General features: G+C 34.5%; 1 protein-coding gene across 1 annotated transcript in view; it reads left to right on the top strand.

Moving 5' to 3' along the window:
- The window catches only part of RYR3 (ryanodine receptor 3), a 244,899-nt gene that overhangs the window by 174,877 nt on the left and 55,391 nt on the right, over nucleotides 1–14,631 (top strand). Inside the window, exons 72-76 of the mRNA XM_070935838.1 lie at nucleotides 2,043–2,057; nucleotides 10,322–10,492; nucleotides 11,332–11,391; nucleotides 12,338–12,469; nucleotides 13,335–13,447. Of these exons, the coding sequence (XP_070791939.1) occupies nucleotides 2,043–2,057; nucleotides 10,322–10,492; nucleotides 11,332–11,391; nucleotides 12,338–12,469; nucleotides 13,335–13,447 (491 nt within the window). The remainder of the gene's footprint in view (nucleotides 1–2,042; nucleotides 2,058–10,321; nucleotides 10,493–11,331; nucleotides 11,392–12,337; nucleotides 12,470–13,334; nucleotides 13,448–14,631) is intronic.

The following is a 14,631-nucleotide window of genomic DNA, read 5'->3' as shown; positions in this document are numbered from 1 at the left end:
ATAGTTTATGTCACATCCCTTTCTAAACATAATGCAGCATCTGTTTATAATTGTATTACATTCAGGTCAGATTTTTAAAATTAAAATAGTATTTGCCTTATAGGTATTTAAAATGATTCATATGCTCCTGACTTAATCAAAGGAACTCAGGGTGAAATCTTACACTGAAAGAAGAAATTAGAAATGTTCAGAATCAAGTCTTATTTATATGGAAATGACTGACACAGAACATTTCATTAATGCTAACATGCAAAATCAGAGTGAATGTACATCACATTTGAATCATCATGCAGAAAAGATCAAACCTTGGGGTTTTTTCCTTCACATAGTTTAGTTTGTCAGGTTTTATTTTTAAAAGCCCAAGATCCCTATCTAGAAATTAGCTATATCTAAAAATTGAGGACTTAAAACTAAATTTTTCTTAAAACGACAAAACTTGCCAATGCTTCAGATGCTTGTGTAAACAGTACATATGGAAGACTGCAATAGCACACAACTGAATAACTGTTTTGTCTGTGAAAATGTTTTCTTGGCAATGCTGGGTGAAATCCAACACAAATAGTAACTGGAGGAGAAATCACTCTTAAGGAAAATGTGGCATTAAGCTTGGCTCCTCTGCTAACAGAAACAAGGAAATATGTTGTGGGGGGGCAGGGGGGAGGCCAGATAGCACACACAATTTCATGATCAAAGCCCTACCCCTTTGTATTTGCCTATATGTCACACAAGGAGGCAGGGCTTCAATTGCAAGATCTGTTCACCCTCAAGCAGTCATCCCTGAACAAAAGCAAAATTATATACAAACAGTGTTTTCTTTTTTCACTTACAGAATTGATAATGGGTGGGAAGTTGAAATTTTACTTATTTTATTTAAATTATGAAATGGGCACTTTCAGCTATTCTTGTCACATAATTTTGGTTTAATTCAGTCCCTGACATTGCTGCCTAGATTTCATGGATGATGGCTTGGTTCAATGTAAAACATTGTTCCTTCAGCGATGAAATCTAAATATAAAGCGATTGCGTGTTAAAATATTTATGAAATTTATATTGTAGATAAGATTATTTCTCTTTTGCTTTTTAAAGATATGGTTTCATTATTTAAAATGGGTATCTTTTACCTGGAGTTGTATACCATCTTTCCTCCAGGAACATAAGGCGGGGTTATTTCTTCCAATTTTCCTCACAACAGTCCTGTGAGATAGATTGGACTGAGAAAGAGTCATTGGCCCAAAGTATGCTAGTGAACTTCCATGATTGTGGGTAGCACAATACGACTTCAGCAAGAGATGGTCAATGCCTAGAATGCACTACCCGAATCTGTGGTTACATCCCCAAACCCCCATAACTTTAACCTTAGACTGTCTACTATTGACCTCACCACATTCCTAAGAAGTCTGTAGGGGGCATATATAAGTGCACCAACGTGCCTACCGTCCCTGTCCTACTGTCCCCATTTATTCATATCTATTTCTGGTATTCATAATCATGTTTATACTTATATCTGTTATCTTATAAATGTTTTGACAAACTAAATAAATAAAATAAATAAAAAATAAAGATATTGATGGTTGGAAGGATTAATAATCTCCAATGTATTCTTTATTATGAGAATTACCCTTTAGTAAGATCAACAGAAAGACATTTATTTACTTGTATACTTTCTTATAACATTGTTTAAGAGAATATGTAACTGTGTTTTGGTTTCATGAATGAATTATTCTTTATTTATTTACTTATTATTTTTTATAATTATACCTGATTATGATCCCATAGGATACTTGGTGGTTTATATGTGTGCCATATTTTACAGTGCATATATATGACTGCATTTGGGTATAGGTTCCATGAATTATATTTACTTTTAACTGGCTTTACTCTCGAACAAAACCATTAATTTTTCTGGGCTTATTTCTAAGAAGTTGACTGCACTGTTAGTTGCTTTGCTGACATATAAAATCTTCTTTCTGAGTAAATGGCAAAATGTTCACCTTTTCATCATCCTTATTTACTTTCTTTGTTGTTTTCTTTCTTTCATACAGGCCATGCAAGTAAAGGTACAGGTCTAAGTGTATATAATATGTATATATGTTTTAGTTTTAGAAATGACCAAGGTCTCAACATTCTTTCCATTGATCATACAGTGGCGTCACAAAGGGAAGATGCATGTCCTGCCTAATATAAACCCTATTGGAAACTTGGGCAGATTTTGTCTATTTTTATTCTCTGTATAAAAGCTAGGTACTCACTTCGGAAGTAGGAAAATAGTCCAATAATATATCTCTTCTGCCTCTGTCACCTTCTTCATGTTATGTAATTGATTTTACTTAAGTATCTTAATTCCTCAACAGAGCAATGGATGAACAGGAAATTTTATTACTGAAAACAAAATAATACTAAAGTAACATGGTGGTCACTAAAGCTACTATCTATTATTATAATTAGAGTGTTGTTTTTTTTTAAAAAAGTGACCTTCATATCGACCTTAGCTTTTCTTGCTCAAGACATACTGAAATATAACTTTTTGGGGTATATTAAACCATTTGTATAGCTATGTAACAAGGCTATTTAAAATCACTTTCTTGAAATATAGGTTCAACAGACAGCATCATGCAAAAATATGCAATTCACTGGTTGTAAGACAATTATGAGATGACTCAATTGGGATAAAAATAGAGTTAAAGAATTAGAAGGTAATCTTTAATACGATTGCTTCCTTTATAAGTCAGTGTCTCCATGGCTACAAAAGTGCAGGGTTTTTAAAAAATATAAATTCATTTAAATACACATGAAGAAAGAGCATCTGTGCAGAAATAGACATTTGTTTTTTTAAAATAATCCCTATTTCATTATCTGCATAGTTTCAAGAGCAATGTTAATGCCGGATCAGAAGTAGAGGCTGCATTTAATTGTCTAGCCACTAGTGGAGTGGACATCAGTGGGAGAAAAGAATCTCCATTCAATTCAGATCTCCTCCAGAAAAGAAACTGCTGCAATGAGATGAAACTTTGCAGCAGATTTAGGAACAAGGAAATATGGATGAGGTAGAGGCAAAATAAATGTATTTCTTGCTGTACAAGCAAAAGTCTGCTTATACCATAGTGGAAAGTCATCCATTTTTGACCTCCAGAAGAGAATTAATTATGTGATAATGACTTAAAAATTAATTCTATTAGTGCCTAATCTATGGCTTCCATGCACACAATAAATTACCAGCCTTCCACAAATTTACTTAAATTCAAGAATTTTTGAAACTCTGCAATCTTCAGGACAGGGAGAAAAAATATTGATGAATCACCTTCTGTGCCTCTAGCTGACAGAAGTACATGTATTTCTTTTGGTATACCCATGTTATGTGTATCAGTATTTCTCTGTTTCTTCTAACATTTGAAAAGCTATTGCAGAACACTTAGTATTTTAACAATATATAACTGCATGAATTATATACATGCCCGAATTACATGTCTGAGGCATGTAACTGAAAACCTTTGAACATACTAGTTTCTGTGGGAACAAACGTATTAGCAGGTAATGTGCCAATAGGAGCACATAGGAACCACCAATATTTGGCTACTGGTAGCATATTTGTAATTCTGACTGTAAAGTTGCTCTTATAAAATAGGAAACCAAAAGACAAATGGCTTCAGCTATTCCTTAACTCTGATTTCCTTTTTCTGAGTAAATAAAAACACTTCCAAACAAATAGATGAGATAGAAGCATATACATTATAGCAGTGGTTCTCAACCTTCCTAATGCCGCGACCCTTTAATACAGTTCCTCATGTTGTGGTGACCCCCAACCAGGGGTGGCTTCTAAATTTTTTTTACTACCGGTTCTGTGGGTGTGGCTTATTTTGTGGGTGTGGCTTGGAGGTCATGTGACTGGGTGGGCGTGGCTAGCTGGTAATGTGACCGGATGGCCATGGCTTTGTGTATAGGGACTACTCAGAGGGCTGAAAAAAGTCATTTCTGACAGGTCCTCGCACTTTTGACTGGTCCTCACACTTATGACCATCCTCACATTTATGCCTGTGCAGCATTCTTAACAACCATGTCACTCATTTCACAACTGCTTCTCTTCAACATGGTATAAGATAGGGCAAAAAACGTAAAATGTGAGGACAGTCGTAAATTCGAGGACTGGTCAAAAGTGTGAGGACCAGTCAAAAATAACTTTTTCATCCCTCTGAGTAGTCCCTGTGCACAAAAGGACTACCCAGAGGGCTGAAAAATGTGATTTCTGACAGGTCCTCGCACTTTTGACCGGTCTTCGCAGTTATGACTGGTCATCATTTATGCCCATTGTACCATTCTTAACAACTGTGTCACTCATTTCACAACTGCTTCTCTTCACCATGGTGACAAGATAGGGCAAAAACATAAATTGTGAGGACAGTCGTAAGTTCGAGGACTGGTCAAAAGTGCGAGGACCAGTCAAAAATAACTTTTTCAGCCCTCTGAGTAGTCCATATGCATAAAAGGATACAGCAATAGAGAGGGATGAAGGAAGGGAAGGGAAATTAGAGGAGGAGTGAAGGTAAGAGAGGGAGGAAGAGAGTGGGAGAAGGAGAAAGAGGAAGTAGGGAGAAGAAGAAGAGGGGGGAAGAGAAAGTAAGTAAGAAAGAAAAGACAGAGGTGGTAGGTTTGAGGAGAAAGATTGCTGTACAATAAAAAAGATGAAAGGGAAGAAAGCCAACCCCAAACAAATATTAAGATATTAAGATAAAGAATGAATTGTTAAACTTTAAAGAATAAAAGAACAAATAGCAATAAGTAGCAATAATTAGAAACACACATACAAACATACAACATATTTTATTTGAACAGAGTATTTGGCCGGTTCACAAATTTAAACAGTTGTAGGAGGTTAGCACCCACCCCTTTCCTAGAAGAATGAAATATTTTGGGAAATATTAAAAAGGCAGAATATTATATTTCCCTGGATGAGAAATGGAGAAGCATATTTTACAGACAAACCAGCTCCCACCTTCCTGCCCCCCACCCTTTGTTAATGGGCCAGAGGCAGAAAGTCAATCCTTTGTCAAAGGACATTTGCAACACAATAGCAACAGAAACTAACACAATGGGCCCCATCAAGCCATGTGATCCTGTCCACCATTAAACCATCTTTTCAAGCAGTCTCCATGTTTCCAGTGTCTTTTTCCCCACTTGGAGCAGAACACAGAAGGATATTTCTTCCAACACAGTATTTAGTCATTTCAATTAAATTTACAATTTCTATATTTCCTTTTTACCATATTTATTCCTCATCTATTTTTTTAAAAAACCAATATTACCCTTCATCCTCATCTCTAATCTTAATCAAATTCAATTTTTCCCTTCTATTCTATATTATACCCCTTCGCATTGTCATCTATTTTTATATCCATCCTAACATTGGTTAATTATGTAATACAGTTGTTTAATACAAATTCAACATTTTAATATAAATTAGTTATATAACTACCTTTTTTGTATATTAATCAATATGAACATGAATATTCCAATTATTTCCATGCAATCCAATTTCTTACAAATCAATTAATTATATTTACCAATAATAATAAACCAAATTATTTCCCCCATATATTCCTCCAAACCACAACCATTTCTGCTTTCAACACAATATACAATTAATAGTATCTCAATTATTACAATTCCCTAGTTAAATAGAGCTTTTTTTCTTTTGTGTTTTAAAATCTTGAACCTCCTCTTGCCCTAAATTTCCCATTGTTTGCAGTTTTGCACTTACCTTTTTTGGTGAGGAAAAAGAAATCTCTTTGCCTCATTTTGTCACGTTGCAACAAAGACCCTTCTTTAGTTTCAATTTCGCTTTTCAGCATAGATAGGGGGAAAAAAATTTGCTCCAGGAATTTACCTCTTTGCAGCTAGCTCTTTGAAGCCCCGCGGCAAGAATTTAAAGTTTTTTTTCCCTCTAGCCACCATCTGGGACTCCGGAGGCAGCAATAGATTGGGAGTGGGCGGGGTAAGCGAACGGCGACCGGGCGATCCAACAGAGGCAGAGGGTGAGGGTGAGTGAAGGCATGGGGGGGGCGAGAGAGGGCTTTGGTGACCCCTGTGGAATGGCCGTTCGACCCCCAAAGGGGTCGCAACCCTCAGGTTGAGAACCGCTGCATTATAGGATCTAGAAATGCACTTGAGGTTTTCTGGCTGGACTAGGTAGGCATATCTCTCACTAAAACAAGCATGGAGCTTTCTTTGCTCCTCACTTTCACCCTCTAATTTCAAGATTGTCTCAATATAGTTATTCACTCAGATGAGGAGTTTACCCAAGGAGAAGTTATGCCCTCCAAACCAAATATTGAATTGGGTAATGGAGCTCCTACCAGAAATTCTGGGTAGCGCTAAATAGGAAATTCCCCTTCTCCAAAACGTAGCTTTTAAAAAAGTGTCTCCACTTTTTTGTTTTTAACCAGAATTACTAGGCCAAAGTGATTTTGGAGCACATAGTGCTATTTCAAAACCCAACACTAGAGTCACAAAGATTAAAGGATTTTTAATTCAATAAAAGGAACAAAGTAAGGACCTGAGGAAATGAGTTAGCTGCATTAATTTCCATGAGGCTGACATTTTATGCTAAATATATTAATCATTAATTTGTAAACAAACTGAGGAAACAAAGAGAAAGAAGGTCATAGAGTAGGAGCAAAAATAAAGCAATGTAATTGATTAAGAGCTGCACTGAAAATGAATAAAAGATCCTTGATGTATCTTCATATACTTTCCCTGAAAACTTTACTGTTTCCATTCTCTAAAAGTTTTCAGGACAGAGGGCATGAATTCAAGCCCAATTAGAGAAATGTTGTCCTTGCTCTTAGGAGGATCTCCTGCCAATGCATGTCTGGGCACAGAAACTTCCAATTCTCTCACTTGCGGAGTAGGAAATAGTCTTAATCTATGTGTAGAGTTGCCAGCTAGCCTGCTGAGCGAAAATATAGATCGTACATAGGAGTATTGCTTTGTATCATGTTATATTATGTTATATTCCTATTTAAAAAAAAAAAAAGACACACAGTAAAATAAATTAGGTGGGCCAGGAAGGCATCAAAGGCATCAAAAAAGGCGAAAGTAAGCACATTGGTATCCATTAGCTGACCCAGGGTTAATGACATAAACCAGATCAATGTCTATAAGCTTATTTGTGACTTGGGGCCTCTTGCATATGTTACAAAGAACTAATAACGGAGAGACATCAGCAGCAACAATAGCAATAGCAACCCATTTGAGAAATCTTCACCCAATCTGGAAAAAAAAATCACAAAATACATGACTGCTTCAGCAGTCATTTCCAAGTTGGAGTTTATTATTTCAAAATCTATCACTGAATTGAAGGAAAGAGATAGTATTTGAATTTTTAAAAAGTATGTCTTCCCAGTATTCTTTATGTATTTTAGAGTACCTTTCATATAATATAACATGCCTTCATAAGTGGATGAGTAGGTGTAGATAAATTCAGTATATCTTCACCCACATGTTTCTCATCTCAATATTTCTATTTATGGTAAGCAACATTATAGAAAGTGCAGAAAAAAATCCCAGAAATTGTAAGAAAAAGAAATCAAAGGCAAGACATGAAAGAAAACAAAATGTATCTATATCCAGTTAGATTAACACCATTCGCTATATTTTTTTTAGTTTTATTCCAACTTTACAAACTATTTTTAAATTTCTCATCTTTCCCTTCTTAGGAATTTAATCAGTTCCATCTATGATTTTCTTGGTCATATCACCACAATATCCTGGTCACTCTTGTATTTCATCTACATTAATTGCATAACCATTTATTCTTTTCCCTTTCTGTTTTTGTTTTAACACACACACAACATGCAGGCAGACACACACACAGAGTCCAACTACATTCAACTTATTTTTATGTTTCTCCTGATACATTCAGCTCTTCCTTTCATCTAACAAAGTTTGCAAACATGGCCATTTTCTCATACTGTATGTTGATACTTTTTCATTCCTTGCAACAGAACATCCATTTTCTTTCAATAATTTATATATATTTATAAACCCATCTTCCTGTGTTTAGTTAATATTCTACCAAATTCTTTTATTTGATCTAGGATTCTGCTACTTTTGCTTTGTGTGTAATTCTTCACACCATTTTTCCAGACAAATCTACTTTGGTTTATAATCTAGCTAATGCTTGATGAAAATCATTCAGGTTCTTGGTGAACAGCATGGCATCATCTGCTTATAGGACACACACACATACACATACATTCCTAGTCAATAAACTTCTAATGTCACCACAAATTTATCAATAATGCTTGATAAATAAACTAAAAGGACATCACATGAATTACTTACTCTCAAATACTGAACCATTTGTAGAATCAGACTGTGAACTCAGCTTTGCAGGAAGCAGTGAGCTAGAGTACAGGATACAGTGGCATCTGATATGTCTGATATTTGACTTACTAATATTCCCTCCCCCAAAAATCAGATTTAGGATCAGGAATGAAAGGAAGAAATTCACTTTTATTTTAAGAAGAACCAATTATTCTTCATCTTCTTCTCAAAACTTGAAGGCAATAATCATTTCAGGTGAACAGAGTCCTGCCGCAATGATGGATGGAAAGATTTGGGATGTAGAAGATTTGGTTTTCCGTTCCTGTTTTTTTCTCCTGCATTTATAAAAAGCAAAATACATATATGCTTAATTTATCTATAGGACAATGAATAGAAGAAAGTTAAGCACTAGGCCTATTGATAGCTGTCAATCAGCATGTAACAAAAATGAATCAATATTACATTAAGAAAGCTTTCATTATTTGTTATGGATGTTTTAATAATTGTCAGTAAAGGTTTCCTTTTAGAAGAACTGGAACTTGGTGGCAGAGACAGAATGGATAGATGGATAGATAGACCCAGAGAGAGATTTATGGTCACACAACCTGAAAATATTTCTTTATTTGGGGAAAAAAGGGGGGGAGTTGTGTCAGATATTGTCCTGCCTAAGAGAATAGTGACGCCATTGAGTCCTGTGATAAATTGTGACATTTGTTTGTCTGGTATGAAAGTCAAGTAGCAATTAATGTCATTAAACCCACTGCTACTATAAAAAAAAACTTTTTGAAGGCATTCCACAAACAAAGCTTTGAGGCAAAGTGTTGCAACTGTGTGTCCTTGAGGAAAGCCATTGCATAATATTTTGGTTTCCACTAAATGCCAAAAATATGGCTAGATGTTTTGATATATTTTATTAAAATGAGAGCTTAACAACAATTTTCAAAATATGTGACTGCTCTGAGCATTCTTTTCTGTTTTAATAGAAATTATTAATAAATTTTATTTTATCAGTGTAGCATACAGTGTAAGGCCCAGAGCCTTCAAATCTCCTTTGCAGAAGGAGAAGACATGATGAATTAATAGAAAAGAGTTGCTAATTTATTTATTTATTTTATTTATTAATTCAATTTAATTGTGGTAGATGCATTATGTGAGCCCAGTCTTGAATTCATGCCTGTGGCTCAATTCTCATCAGGGTCATTGTTCATCTTTTTTATGCATGGGATTCAAAAAAAGATAACATTTGTAACTGTTTAATCTTAATCTGTCCCTAGTATCATTTTGGTGGTGATAAACTCTTATGCTGTTGCCCAGAGCTTTGATTTACTGCCTTAGTTTAAAAAGTTTTTTTCCCCAGTGAAATTGTACGTTGTCTGCATCGTGAACAGGTTAAATGTAATGCTAATGTGCAGCCTATTTGATATCTTTTTCCAAAAGCTTATTCTCTGTATACTTCACGTGATTAAAGCTGCTGACAATGTAGTGTGATCATTTGACAATGATTCTACAGCAAAGTAGTTTTCTAGTGTGCTTGCTTACAACTGTCCAGTTTTGTGGAACTTACACTTTGTATTTCTTAGATGTTGTACAGGCACATATTTCAAACGCTGAAATCCTCAGAATTATAAATGGTATCACTGTTTATCCATTCTAATGTTGTTTGTGTGTGTGTGTGTGTGTGTGTGTGTGTGTGTGTGTGTTTTATCACTATATACATACTGAAAAATTACAGAGGCATTTATTTCCTTAAAAATTGTAAAGATATTTGAATTCTTGAAAATTACAATTTCTACAGTATTTTTCTTATAAAATGCCACTAAAATCATGCATTTTCATGATAGTCTTTTGGTTCACTTTGGTTTTACCATTCAAATGGGTAAATGTTCAAATGCTTTAAGGTTTAATATGAATATCTAAGTTTAGTCGCATAATTAGGAACAGTAATTATTTTAGTATGAAAGAAATAACTATCCTCTGTACTTTATATGTCTCTTTTTTGCAGTCTGGAGGTCATGACCAAGAACGAAAAAAAGCAAAACATAGAGGGGATTTATATTCAATACAGACTTCTCTGATTGTATCTGCACTTAAAAAAATGCTCCCCATTGGGTTGAACATGTGTACCCCTGGAGATCAAGAGCTAATTTCTCTTGCTAAGTCCAGGTACAGCTGTGTAAGTCAATATTTTACTCTTACTGATTGTAATCTAAAAGGTTTTAAATGAAGACATGCAGTATTTGAATCTGAAGTGGACAAAGGTAATTCAGGTCTGATGTTGATTTCCCTGAGCAGGAAAAGTTGTGGTGCCTTTAAAGAGCTGTCAATAAGCACACTGAGTGCAGTGTGCTTATTGACAGCTCTTTAAAGGCACCACAACTTTTCCTGCTCAGGGAAATACTTGTTTCAGTTCAGGTGTTGCCAACTCCATAATAATTCCTTAACACTAAAGTGTTAAGGAGTTAGTGTTAAAACTAAGTGTTTTCTTGAACTTAAACTCAAGAAAAGCTCCTCTAAGGATACTAAGGATGGGTTTGAACCATTTTTGCAGTCTTCAGATATGAGTACCATGCATGTCTAGAAAGATACAAAGCATGAAAATGATCAAACAAATAAATTTAAGAAAGGCTTATTAGAGGGAGGGAGGGTTTGATTTGGTGCCAAAATCCAAAATCTGAGTCATTTTTATCTCTATCATCTATCTAATCTATCTATATCATCTTTTCTCCTTACGATATAAGAAGTATCCTCCTAATTCAGATATTCAGATTATCTCACAAATATTTTTAAAACATTTCAGAACCTAGCAAGCACACTGAATATTTGTGTATTATTGAACTTTAAACTACACAAGGACACATAGCTACAGGAGGCTCCTTACTACAAAACTTTGCTCTCTTTATTTTTATTTTATATAGAATATGCAGCTATATCCCAATAGGTTGTGTTCTGTCTTATTATTGGTCAAAATATATTTAAGAGGACCCAGATCAATATGCCTTTATTTATCTGCAGAAAGACACTGAAGAAGAAGTTAAAGAACATTTACACAATAACTTGCATTTGCAGGAAAAGGTAATATTCAAAATGTCAAAAAATCAGTTAGTTAAATATATTTCTGAGTTCAAAACGCATGTTAATATATTTCATCATTTAATAGAGTAATTCTATAGCTAAATTATATTTATTATGAAGAAATAATATGAATGAGCAACATGTTGATTTCCAGATGTTGAGGTACACCTTTTACTAGCTCTGGCAGTCATGCCAGGGAATGAATATGGCACTTATAGATACAAAACTTGTAGCAAGCTAAAGAGCTTACTGGAAGTTTACTGACACCAAATAGTGTGGCCATAAAGTATACCAATATAGTATCCCCAACATGCTGATCACAAATTTTCCACTGGCAGGCAATGTCAATGTTGGAGTCACAGACAGGATAAATGTGGCACAGAAAAGGAATATATTTATACTATAGCCTAATTTCCTCCAGAATTTACTAATGGTGTAACAACAGTTTTTAGACTAGCATAATTTTTTTTTTTTTGATTTTACTACAAGGGGAAGAACTAGAAACAAGCTTGTACGTATGGTGAGAGAATTCCTCCCTAGTACCATAGATGGGAAGAGATCTTTAATAAGAGTCCCATTGGACCAATGTAGGCAGTACTCAGGAAAAAAAGAGATTTTATTTAGTCACTTAGATATATTTATTTTGTGTTTCCAGACCTTCCATCTCTCTCAAGGAGAGACTGGAGATTATCCGGAGACAATCTACAAAATAATAAAATTGCATACTCGTAGCACAATAGAGCTCTGCAGTGTCTTCCTGCCTTTGATTTTGTAATGCATTATCATTTAGAAATATCACATTTTTCTTCTTCCTAGAAATAAGCATATAACTTTCCCCCCTTGCTTCAGTACAGTGGTGCAAAAATGGCAATAAATTTTATTTAAATAAGTGTCCATACTTAATATTAAGTATGCATAAGAATGGATCAAATTTTTTGATATATAGTCAGATGACCCTGCTGTGAAATGGCAGTTGAATCTCTACAAAGATGTCTTGAAAACTGATGAACCTGCTGATCCTGAGAAAACTATTGAACGTGTGCAAAGGATCTCAGCAGCTGTCTATCATCTGGAACAGGTAAAAAAAAATATTACTTTATGTTTAAAAGTGAGACATATGGGCTGAAGATCCATGGTTAAATAGAGTAAATAGGAACTCCACAAACTGATCCTTTTTATTAAAATTTTTTATTAGTTTATAATATGGCATACAAAGAGAATACAAAAGTAAATAGTAGGGAAGTTAGAGGAGAGAAAAGGGAAGTGGATAGTGGGGGGAAAGCAAGGGGAAAAAGAAAAAAAAATGACATTGACTTCTGATTCCTTTGGTGCAGTAAAATAAGGCATTAACTTCTAACCTCAACAAACTGATCTTGAACAATGAATATAACTAGGATGGGGCTGGGCTGGGCTGAGCTGAGCATTTTATATTCAGGGAAATTCTGTAGCCCTTAGGGATCTTTCTGGAGGATTAAGTAGGATGCTGAGACAGAGCAGGGAGAATGGATGTTTGCATACTAATACTAATCTTTGATAGTGTGCAAGGGATATTTGCAAAATGATTATAAGGCAATCTAAAGATAAAATAATATAAAACATTATTATTTTTATACCGCAGTTATAGTCTAATGGAGGGATTGATAAACAAGCCACAAGATTCTATATACCCCTAGATACTATAATATTAAATTGATTTTAAGATTTTCTTGAGGAATAGTTAAAATTTTAGGAAACCACCAAATCTAATGACATTTCCATTTTCTGAATGTCATAAATTTTAGTTCAAAAATTATGGCGTTTTTTTGAAATTTCCAATGAAAATTCTATTTTTAATTGGGGAGGCAAGAAATGTTGCTAATATATCATGTACTATAAATATTAACTTTTTTGTCATTGGATCAGGTGAGAATCAGTTAAAATATCTTTATTCATATTGTCCATAGGTTGAGCAACCGTTAAGATCAAAGAAAGCAGTTTGGCACAAACTCTTGTCTAAACAACGTAAAAGAGCTGTTGTGGCTTGTTTCAGGATGGCACCATTGTATAATCTGCCAAGGTACATAGTTTTTAAAAATTCTTATATATGCTATTTCTGAATACTGCTTGCATTGTTGAAAAGCATAATTTCTGGTTCGCACCCTGGGAAGGTGTGAACCAGAGAAAATGGCACACCATTTTCAAATCCCTTTTATGGTCTTGTGGGCATGAATGTATTGATTGATTGATTGATTGATTGATTGATTGATTGATTGATTATTAAATTTCTATGCACCCATCTCAACGATCTAGTGACTTTGGGCAATTTTGGGCCTGTCATTGTCTCTCAGCCCTAAGAAAGAAGAAATGGCAAACCACTGCAAGGATAGTCCAGTCAGTTGCTAGGAATCAAATGATTTGAAGTCACCCACACTATTCATTACTTCTGTCATTATTAAATGATTTCAGGGTCTTGCAAATGAGCTTCAATGGCCTTTGGTAAAGTTCTATCATTTTTAACCAATGTGTTTTACAGAAACTTCTGATTACTTTAAAACAACTGAGTTGAGCTTGATTATGTGAATTACCTAGTTATTCAATGCTTTGGGAAATCTTTATATATCTCCCCAGATACATAAATCTAACCCACTCCAATCTAGACTGGCAACATGGAAAAATGGACTGTATATTTAAATATAGTGTTTTTTTCTATGCAATTAACATCACTCATTTAAGGATTTTGTCAAAAAATTTAAAAAAAAATTACTTCCTAATGTATATCAATTATATGTTCAAAGTTCATAGAGATACGTAGCCTTACCAGAATTTGGTCATTCCATCCTTTCATCTCTTTCATTCAGCGCTCACTTAGCCATATGGAACAGCAGTGACTTTGCTTGCAATGGAAACTGTATCCATGAATCAAATAAAATAATTTTATAGATGCTACAGAACATGCACAGAACTAGCTATGTATGTTTTTGGCATCAGGAGAATAGGAGAGGCGGTGGAAGAAGAGCGGAAGAAGGCGTAACATTGTTGTGGGGAGATTTTCTCTCTCCCACATATACAGCTCTGTAAAGATGTATTGTTCCTGAAGTTGTTTGAAGAGATAGCTGGATATTTTATTTTGAATAACCTTGATTGTTTGCATATGCTATGCAATTAGCATTCTTTGAACATAATTGCCAACATGCTTCTTATATGCAAATCTAAGTTTCTGGCATTTTCCTTTTTTTAACTTGTAACTTATTTGAAACAAAT

This window comes from Pituophis catenifer, unplaced genomic scaffold (genome assembly GCF_029215685.1).
Source record: "Pituophis catenifer annectens isolate HBS135680 unplaced genomic scaffold, rPitCat1.0.hap2 SCAF_1, whole genome shotgun sequence".
In the NCBI taxonomy this organism is placed as follows: Eukaryota; Metazoa; Chordata; class Lepidosauria; order Squamata; family Colubridae; genus Pituophis; species Pituophis catenifer.
Note: the sequence above shows the minus strand (reverse complement) of the source record. Positions and strands in the feature narration are given on the sequence as shown.